The sequence below is a fragment of the Geotrypetes seraphini genome, chromosome 11 (assembly GCF_902459505.1).
Source record: "Geotrypetes seraphini chromosome 11, aGeoSer1.1, whole genome shotgun sequence".
Taxonomy (NCBI): Eukaryota; Metazoa; Chordata; class Amphibia; order Gymnophiona; family Dermophiidae; genus Geotrypetes; species Geotrypetes seraphini.
This window is the reverse complement of record NC_047094.1, coordinates 99,045,991-99,057,015: the sequence shown is the minus strand read 5'-3', so window position 1 is coordinate 99,057,015 and position 11,025 is coordinate 99,045,991. Positions and strand designations below refer to the sequence as shown.

The 11,025-nt window shown below is 43.6% G+C and overlaps 1 protein-coding gene across 1 annotated transcript; it reads right to left on the bottom strand.

Moving 5' to 3' along the window:
- Window positions 1-730: 730 nt before the first annotated feature.
- On the bottom strand, window positions 731-7,672 carry ATP5F1E (ATP synthase F1 subunit epsilon). The gene is made up of 3 exons (XM_033962780.1): window positions 7,501-7,672; window positions 5,626-5,749; window positions 731-918 (listed from the first exon to the last, which is right to left on the bottom strand). Exons 1-2 carry the CDS (start codon window positions 7,530-7,532, stop codon window positions 5,626-5,628), a joined length of 156 nt encoding a protein of 51 aa, XP_033818671.1. The 5' UTR covers window positions 7,533-7,672; the 3' UTR covers window positions 731-918.
- Between the last annotated feature and the right edge of the window lie 3,353 nt (window positions 7,673-11,025).

Genomic DNA, 11,025 nt, shown 5'->3' with positions numbered 1-11,025 from the left:
ATCCATAGGATTCCCATAGTCCTCGTTCCCATGCAGCTCTCTAATTGCAAGGTATAAGAGTGGGAGCCTTGAAACACATGCATTCTCATTATTCATCTTTAGCATTTCTGCTGCTTTCCAAAGTTAATCATTTAATAACAGAATGGGGAAAGTCAAAGAGACTATTTTGAAAGATGTTAAAGTGGCTTAATGATTAGAGTTGCTGCCTCAGCACCCTGAGGTTGCAAGTTCAATCTCAGCCTGCCTTCATGACTCTGGGCAAGTCATTTAACTCTCCATTGACCCAGGTATCACAGTTAAGATTGTGAGCCTGATGAGACAGATAGTTACTCTTAAATATTTTCCCCTGATTACTATTCAATGTACTGTAAACTGCTTTGGTGAATCACAATAAATAAAACCACCAGCTCTTGACATTAGCATCTTTGATGTAGAAACATCCTACTGATCCATCACACAGGAAATACAGACTCAGTTTTTCAAACTATAATGCTGGCAGTGGCTAGCATGTTTTACATCATAAACAGCTCCAAAAGAACCAGGAAATAAACTGGATAACCAAGTGCTGGAGCAAGGGTAGGCCCAGTGATCCAGATTTAGCATTATTTAAGTGATCTGTGAGAAGCATGCCTTTTCAAAGAGGAATTCAATAACCATAAAATTCCAAAGCATTCCTTAAATGATATTTTCCTCCCCAAAACTAATGTCTTCTGAATGAAGACAAAACGTATGTCATAACCATATTTATTTAGAAGATTATAGCATATCAACGAAACAATTTATACACATATGCCGGATTTTTATTTCAAACACATCAGAAAAAAAAAAAACTAACAAGGCAGATCTTCATGTTGAAAATTTCAAGAATCTTCTGGTTATTGGAAAGATGGATTTCAGATAACAACCATAGGTCAAACCCTAAGGAGTGGAAAAAGAAAAAGAACAAACCTATGAACAATTTTACTAGTACTCTATAGGGAGGATAAAATGTCTCAGTTTAGATTTCAGAGCTAAACAAATATAAAATAATAGCAACTCTCTTCCAAGTTTTAATCATTCCATTCAATTTCAGCAATTCAGATTAAAACTTATGTACATACACTTTTGTTCTAACATAGCTATTTCAGACTTCTAAATATCAATATCGCCCCTCCCCCCAATTATCAGTCAGTATATATGACTTGAGTTGTAAACTTTGGCTAGAGAGACCCTGTAGTATTCAAAGCAAAACAGAGTATACAAGGCTTGACCTCAAGCACAGTGGTCCCCAACCTTGACCTGGAGGACCACCAGTCAGTCAGGTTTTCAGGATAGCCCTAATGAATATACATGGGGCAGATTTGCATGCCTTTCACCTCCATTATATGCAAATCGCTCTCATGCATATTCATTACGGTCATCCCGAAAACCTGACTGGCTGGTGGTCCTCCAGGACAGGATTGGAGACCACTGCTCTAGCACAGATGTACACAATAAAATGCTAGAGCAGTGTTTCTCAGGTCGGTCCTGGAGTACCCCCTTGCCAGTCAGGTTTTCAGGATAACCACATTGAATTTGCATAAACTTGATTTGCATACACTGCCTCCATTAAATACAAATTTCTTTCATGCATATTCATTGTGGATATCTTTAAAACCTGACTGGCAAGGAGGGGTGAGGGTACTCAAGGACCAAGTTAAAAAGCACTGTTCTAGAGCAGGGGTAGGCAATTCCGGTCCTCGAGAACCCCAGGCAGGTCAGGTTTTCAGGCTATCCACAATAAATATGCATGAGATGGATTTGCATCGCAAGGAGGCAGTGCATGCAAATAGAGAATTACACGGGAAAAAAAATGTGTCCCCGTCACCAGACTGCCGTCCCCTTCACCGCCCCGCTGTCCCCTTCACAGCATCCATACATGCCTCAGTACTGCAATATTTAGCTTATTCCTTCCTTATAAATCAAAGTTCTGGCTGCTGAACTGGAGAAAGATGTTCAGCTGGCAGGGCTTTGTTTATAAATTTTTATCAACACAACTAATATACTACTTTATCCTAAAGCAAAAAAAAAAAAAAGAGAAAGAAAATATATATAATTTTTTTTTCTACCTCTGTTGTCTGGTTCCTGCTTTCCTCATCTTCTCATTCAATTCCTTCCATCCACTATCTGTCTTCTCTCTGCGCCTTCCATTTGCTCTGTTACTGTGCCTCTCCCTTCACCCCCCCCCCCCCCAAATTGGTCTGGCACTCATCTTCTTTCCTCCGCTCCCCCATAGTCTGGCATCTCTGTCTTCTACCCTTCCAGCGTCTTCTCCCCACTCTCTCTTCCCCATTCCCTTCAGCGTCTCCTCCCCACTCTCTCTTCCCCATTCCCTTCAGCATCTCCATCCCACTCTCTCTCTTCCCCACTTCCCAGCGTCTTCTCCCCACTTCCTCCACCCCACTTCCCAGCGTCTTCTCCCCACTTCCTCCACCCCACTTCCCAGTGTCTTCTCCCCACTTCCTCCACCCCACTTCCCAGCGTCTTTTCCCCACTTCCTCCACCTCACCTTCCCCAGGTCCCTTCAGCTTCTGTTTTTCTCCACCCCACCTTTCTTCCCTCCCTGCCCCTTACATTCGAGGCAGGCAATTTCTAAATATGTTTCCTACCAGCAGCTGGAGTGTTGAAATTGCGTGTGGCTGCTGGTAAGAAGCGAATTTAGAGAAATTCCCTTCTGTGAAGGTAAGGCAGGGAGGGAGATGCTTGGGCAGCGGCGATCAGGATGGATGGAGGGAGATGCTTGGGTGGCGGCGATCAGGATGGAGGGAGATGCTTGGGCGGCAGCGTCAATTGGACGGTGGCTATCAGTATGGACGAAGGGAGCGCGATCGGTGACCGTGCGCGTTCCCTCCCTTCACTGCGGAGACAATGCCATTCACCGCTCCACGGGGCGGTGAATGGCCTTCTCCCCATACCCATGGTGACCACTTCCTTTCTCTCCCCCGTTTCGGCAGGTTACCCGTGGCTAGCCGCAGGTAACAACCACTGTGTCATTCTCTGCATGCAAATCCATTGTGGACATCCTGAAAACTGACCTACCTGGGACTCTTGAGGTCCAGAATTGTCTACCCGTTCTAGAGCAGTGGTTCTCAACCAGGGTGTGCATCACCAAATATCTGACAGACAGCACCCTTTGCTTTTCTTAACGTATGTAGAAGGTTGGGGAGCGTTGAGAACTAGGACGTCAAATATTTAATCTCCATAACTAGTCCCTAGTCCAGTCATTAACCCTAACTAGAAGTGTTGCAGGCCTAGGTCACACCTGCTCTTCCACCCCAGCTTTCACCACCATAACATCTTTATTTCTCTTCCATCACTGTCAGCAGCAATGAAATATATAGGGTTTTTTTTCTTTGCTCAGCTGCAAACTGTAGTGATCATTGTGTCATGCATATTTATTTGGCTTTATTAACCACCTTTTATGTTTCAAAAAGTTTTATTGAGGATATCACAAAATAGGAAACAAACTAATACAGAACATCTCACACCACTCTGTTTTGTTTTTCGCCCTAGAACCCCCTCCCCACCTCCAACAACAAACAATGGCAAAGACCAAAGAGGAACAAATGACCAAAGAGGAACAAAACAAAACGAGCCAGCAAGTAAACAAACCCTGGTCAACACCAGAACAGCAAAGTGCAACTATAAACTACTTAAGTCTCCCCCCCCCCCCCCCAGTGTTTACATACAGTACCCCAAATCCTTCAAACCAACCCACACAACTCTATCCCCCAAACCAGAAAGCCAGGGCAGGAGAGCCGAAATAAGTAAACAACAACAACAAAAAAAGTGCAAGTATCAAACCCCCCTTCTCAACCCCCCGCCCCCAGGAACCCACCCCATCCTTCAATGAAACAGGAAATAGAGAATGACATGGTGGTTGTAACCCGCGGCTAGCCGTGGGTAACCCGCCGAAACAGGGAGAGAAAAATTAGTGATCGTTGCGGGGACAAGGCCATTCACCGCCCCTAGGAGTGGTGAATGGTCTTGTCTCTGCATTGAAGCCAGAACAGATCGTGCGGTCCGGCATCCCCACATCCCATGTCCTGCCATCTCCCTCCCTCCACCTCAGATGCCTGCTGAATCCGACTTTAATTCTTCTCCCAGCTGCACGCTTTCAATAAGTCACGCAGATGCAGCTGCTTGAATTGTTGAATCTTCTCCTCTGATGCAACCAGAAACAGGAAGTTGGGTCAGAGGAGAAGATTCAATAGCTCAAGCAGCTGTGCGCATGACTTATTGAAAGCGTGCGGCTGGGAGAAGAATTAAAAGTCGGGCTCAGCAGGCACCTAAGGTGAGGTGGAGGGAGGGAGATGGCAGGACTTGGCGATCAGGGCTTCTGGATCGCGCATATTCCCTCACACTAGGAAGGAGTGAGTGGACAGTAGTCGTGGGGACGGGGCGGGCACAGTGGTCACGGGGACAAATTTTTTCCCCGTGTCATTCTCTAACAGAAAGCAAGGAATCAGATAGGAAAGGAAAAAAAAAAAGGGGGAAGAGAATGAGACTCTCCAGTGAACACCCAAAAGCAAAAGACCATGAAAGCCACTCCTACAACCCATTCAAAATATCACTACGTGCTTTATGAGATAAAGATAGTGTATAAGGCCCATTAACCACCGTTTTCATGAAGAGATTCACCCAGAGTGGCTTACAATACACTGAAAATTTTCAGGTATTCTTTTATGTATTTTCCCCGCGAACATCATGTTAGGTATGTCACAACAGAAGGTTGAGAACCGCTGATGTGCAGTTTTATCCTACAATAATATGTCAGCTAAAATGGGGGTAGTTCTTTACAGGTCACCTAAAGCTAGTCACCTGAAGTGTGTGTGCTAAGCGCAAATTCATGTGTAATTGCAATTATAGAATACAAGAATAAGTCTGCATTTATGCACTTAATTTTAGATTTGACCACTTACATCACGTCAAAGGCTGATGTAAATGTTTGCATGTAACCGATAGTAACATCAATGTTTAAGTGCTGGTCTCGTTCCCGACTTGCCAATGCCCCTCCCACATCCAGACCCCCTAGCAATTATGTACCAAAGGATTTCATTTGCTAAGGTTACAGAATTACAACCAAGTGCAGTTACATACGTTAAACTGCAAATTAGTAGTACCAATTAAATCCAATTATTGGTCGCAACAGGGCAGATTCTATAAATGGCACCGGCATCGGTGGCCGCCTAAGAAATGGCCACCGATCATGTGTCAATCATATATGTAGGCACCTTTCATAGAATCACGGCTGGGGGCTTTTTTATTTTAAACAGATGCTTTAAATGTAGGCCCACATTTAAGGCACCAGTCTCAAGCATAGGGACGCCTACGTATGATTAAGGCCACTTCAGGCGCAAATCACGCCCATGTCAGCCTTAGGCATTCCTTTGTGCCTCCATAGGCGTGAGACTAGTGCCTTCAATTATTATTATTATTTTTTTTAAATGGGCCCCCCTATTTGGTCAGTTAGGCAACAGTAGGGTGCCTACTGCTACCTAACTGCAGCACATTATTTACAGAATTTGGGCCTTAGTGCCTAATTAAGTTACACACGTAACATGACAGTGCTCTATAATCTGCGTGCTATGCATAAAAAAGTATTACCTAGTCCTTTTTTTGTTTTGCTACTTTAATATTAGCTGCAGCTGCTTTTTCAGCTTCTACTTTGTGTTGCTGCTTCAGGGCATCTCTTGCAGCTTTAGCACAGATCTGCGAGTATCGGATGTAACTGAATTCAAAACAAAACAGAAATGCATAGGTTAGAAGTCAGAGTCAATCCCATCAAAGTTATTCATTTGTGGCGATGAATACGTGAGCAGCTCTAGTTAAATGAACTCTCATATGATGGTCTTGAGACACCCATTGACCCTCACTTCTTTTCCCAAAAAAAAGAATAAAGAGCCTGGTTATTTACAGGATGCAATAAGTAACAAGTATGAACACTCCTTTTGCACAGAGGTTTCCATTACTGCCGAGAACTATCCCCTCCTGCTTAAATGAGCAAGCACTGAATTTTAACTGAAGCATACGACTCTTCAAGATCTCACTATGGCTTTTTGTCAACAGAGAACTTTCATTAAATTAAAAGCAAGACTGAAAATAAAAGTATTATGAATTTTAAGAAGGCAGCAATGTGATTATGATTTAAGATGAGCAGTTTGAAAACAGTTGAGCAAGTGTCAATTACATGTTCCAAAAATTGTTCTCAACTGAAGAATCCAATTATTAACTATTCAGTCAGTTCAAGTTATTAAAAACTGTTGTAGTACTAACAGAAATTTATGATTACTACAACAGTTTCTATACAGTTCTGTGGATGAAGACAGAAGGTCATGGAAAGTTTGGTGAGGATTATTCACCACTAATGATCCTTCCATTAGGTGCGTTTGTTAGCATGCATATATTTTCCTGTGCAATTAGCCACTTATTAACCACTTTTAAAAAAAGTGTCCAAAGGAAATGCTCATTCATGAAAGCAAAATGGCTGTTAGTACTTCTAGCATCAATAAAAAGTAGAAAACAGATCTTCCAGCATATGCTCAGAGTAGGTACAAGGCTACAGTTTAGTTTTATTTCTTTGGAAGGATGATAGGGTGAACAGAGCATATCTACCCTACTAAGCAAGAACACTTCATTTGCACATACACTGTTTTCCCTAATACAGTATAGTGCAGCTTTTTGTAGATGCAATTAATATTATCACATCTAAACCAGATAGCATTTTAACTATAAACTAAGGAGGGAGCATTTTATTAAGCTGCATTTGGCATTAGTATCAACATCTGTGTCTGTGCATGTGTTATGCAGACAGTATTTTTTTTTAAATGAATGAGCTTGGATGCCCTAATCAGCTTGCATGCTGACTACCATCAAGCTAACCAATTAGCATCTCCATAATATGAAAACTCTTAGTGCACCACTTAATCTTTTTGTGGTTGCAACCCCATGATAGCAGTCAAATAAAATTGTGTGACCCCCCCCCCCCGTACAGAATGATGCACCTATGGAGAGCTCACCAAGGTCATGACCTCATTTGGGATCCCAACTCCGTTCGGGAAGCTGCCTTCCCCCCCCCCCTTTTCTACGAAGCCACGTTGAGCTTTTTCACCTCCGGCCACGGTGGTATTAGCTCAGACACTCAGGCATTCTATAATGCAGCTTTGTAAAAGGAACCCTTAGTGCCTTCTAAACAGGAAACAGTAAGAGCTCCCACGTTAATATTTTTAATAAAAAGGCCCCTAGGTACAAAGAATCCAAAACCAGCTATAAGTCCTACTATGCAATTTTAGCAGATACCGAGATTTTTCTTTGGAGAGCAGATACCCCCCCCCCCTTCCCTCTCGAACTGTGTGAGCCCTTCATTTATACCCTGGGCCCCAGAAGGTCAAACACCTGCCCCGATTTGTGTTCAAGGGGTGCAAATGGAACCAGACTCCGGCACTGCGCAGGCCTGTTCTGCTATTCCTTCCCCTGGATCACCTGAGTCCGGCCTGTCTCCAGAATGCCACCATCTCGACTGCTCTCCACGCCCTACAACCAGAAACGCCGATGGAGGACGGGAAGAAGGTCAAAGGAGAGGAAATGACGTCTCCCCAAACCAACTCCTGATCACAGCCGGTCGCAAGCGAGAAGACTAAGCTATTCGTCAGCTGATTGTACTTTTAAAGGGATCGGGGCCGAGCGAGCTTCTCGTGCGCCGGGTGATTTGTGTCCTCCGGCTACTTTGGCCGCTGACGTAACGCGTTACTGTAACAGCGCGTTACGTCAGCGGCCAAGGTAGCCGGAGGACTTTTTAACTTATACTACAGCGTTTTCACAGCGGCGGGTGAATGGAAGCTTAAGCTATGAAAACTGTAGTATGAATTAAAACGTTATATTCGTAATCGGGGGTTATTTGTTAATAGTCAAGATTCAAACGCTAGGCAGGGTTGAAAATTGACAAAGCCGTGGTAGCGATTCTCCAGCGGCAAATGCACTGAAACCCATTCAGTGCATTTGCAGCGAGAGAATCAGTAACGGGGCTTTGTAAAAGGGGCCCTTAATGTTCTGTCATAGCCATATACTATGTATATATTCAGACCGGATTATCAATAAAAGCTGTAATATGCACAGGTTCAGACCATAATAATAATAAAATTAAACAGTAATAATACACAGATTAATTATGCACTTGATAGAGCCACGATTTTAAGTTTCTTGGTTCCTTAAGTGGAACTTTCCCAATAGGCGAACCTTTAGGTGTTTTGTAGACTTCTGCTGGCAATGTTGTAAACATGCCTTCCAAATATTTTGGCCTATTTGATGTAGAAATTAATAACGTAGAAATAAAACACAAAAGAAACCATGCAAAACCACATACTTAACAGGTGAGAAAACATAGATTTCCATGGTAAAACGATCTAACTTCCCAATAATAATAATTTTTTAAACGTCAATGAAATATATAACATGGTAATCAGCTAAACTGCACCTAGCAGTATACCTGGAAATTACATAACAAGTACGTTTCATTAATCGATGGTCTTTAACAAAGGGGCTGATGAAACCACGCTGTTCCTTGTGACTCTGGGCAAGATACTTAAATCCCCCATTGCCTCAAGTACATTAGATAGTGAGCCTGCTGGAACAGACAGGGGAAAATGCTTGAGTACCTGAATAAATTAATGTAAACCATTCTGAGCTCCCTTGGGAGAGGTATAGAAAAATTGAATGAATAAATAAATACAGCTAAACCTCGGTTTGCGAGTGTTTTGCAAGACAAGCAAAACACTCCCGCAAAACGAGTGTTGACTCGCTAAACAAGCTGAACACTTATGGTGGCCCAGGGGTGGGTACCTGCCTGTGGGTGCTGCAGCCCTTGCAGCGTGGTGGCTTCCTTCCCTCAGGGTCCCCGTGCGGCTGCCCTCTCGCTTCAGCCACTCCAACAACACGTGCACCATGTACAAGCACACAGGATGTCCTGCGTGCTTGTACATGGTACGTGTGTTGTTGGAGCGGCGGCTGGCTTGACTAGGGAGTTGAGAGGTTCTGTGCATGCTTCTGGATGATGGCGGCTGGCTTGAATCGGAAGCCAGGAGGCGCTGGTGGACGGCAGAAGCATCAGCCGAAGTGGGAGGGCAGCCACACGGAGACCCTGAGGGAAGGAAGCCACCACACTGCAAGGGCTGCAGCACCCACAGGCAGGTACCCACCCCTGGGCCATCATAGCAAACCTTGGTTGTGGAACGAATTGTTTGAGTTTACAGTGTGGCCTATAGGGAACTTTGCTTTGATATACAAGTGCTTTGGCTTATGAACATGCTTCTGGAACGAATTATGCTCATAAACCAAGGTACCACTGTATATGAATATTTAGCCCCATAATGGTCTTGCACACTGAAATACTTTTTTTTTTTTTTTTTAAATTTAAAAAAAAACAAACACACCTATAAATCATTATTAACCATGTCAGTTTCAAGCAAGAATAAGCTGGGCTACTACCAGGTACTTGTGCCCCTGAGTGGCCAATCAGAGCTTGATTGATTAGGTCTGAGCAGGACTGTATTTTTATGTTGTGTGGGACTTAAGCTTTAACATTCAAGAGGCCCCTCTCAATTAAGTAGGAAGCAAATTTTGATTTCATAGTAAACTAAGATTATTCTGCTCAATATTCTGGCAAATCCTTGTCTGAATGGTTGGATATATGTCAGACTCTCAAAGTACTCCCAACTCAGTGAATCAGGGAGTGTGCATCGAGAGGAGCGTTGACTGTACATTGAGGTTTAAGCTGATGCTCTGATATAGGCGATAACTCCTCCACCAGTGACGATGTTGAGCAGGGGTGCATGACTTCATCTTCAATCAATGTTTTGATATATCCTTTGGCAGGACTGAGGCAGCCTTGGAGACTGTTAACAAGACTGCATCTGCAGTGGCCCCTTAAACTCATCTGAGGATAGCCCAGATCTCCTTCTGGAAGAACCATTGGCATGGAAGCAGTCTGCTCTACTGGATGTTGGAAGAATGACCCTTGATGCATCGACACTTGGGAGGATGCAGTCTCACATCTAGAAGGGTAAGAATTGTGCTTCTTAGCTTCCTTATGTGCTGCATGAATCACTGTATGAGGCACAGCTGAAGTAGAGGCCTGTCCCTATCAGGAACTTGACACTGGATAAGGTGTCAATGCCAGAGTCATATGAGGCTGGGTGTTGGGTTCCGAGTCCCTCACCATGTACAATGTTGATGCAGAACCAAAAAATGTTTCAAACTGTTTTTCAGACTTTCAGCAAATGTCCCAGTGGTCAAGACCCAGATACTGGACACACCACATAGGTGAGCTGGAACTTGAAATGGTTCAATTACACTGACCACCCATTCCACTTTAGGCTTCATCAGGAGCTTGCAAACAGTCCACAATAGAAAGTTTTTTTTTAAATTAACAACTCTACATATTACAGCATTAGTGACGGCTTTGGTAAATAATTTTTCATTTTGGGAAGCATTCTTGTGATAGAGAAGTCAGATTGGCTTCTCTTTGGCAGTTGAAATTAGCACTGGCTCCTCTCTGTCAGTTGACTTAAAAGCCTCCAAGAAACCACAATGAGGCCAGGTTGATAACTGGAGGCTTGGATCTCCCTATGTCCTGAAAATCTGTCTTGATCCCCAAAAGGATTTGCTTGCCAGGGAAGCACAGAATTTTAAACCATTCTTCCAATATGTGAAAGGAATACAGCCAGCGAGGGAGGCGGTGGGACCTCTGGATGAGGGAGACAGGAAGGGAGTGGTGAAGGAGGAAGAAGAGGTGGCAGACAGACTAAACACATTCTTTTCATCAATCTTCACAAAGGAGGACACATCCAACATGCTGGAACCGGAAAAAATCTTCCAGGGGGATCAGGAGGGAAAATAATCATGTATGGAGGTAAGCCTCAAAAACATACTCAAACAGATAAGACTAAAAACTGACAAATCTCTGGGCCCAGATGGAATCCACCCGAGAATACTGAAAGAGCTCAGAGATGA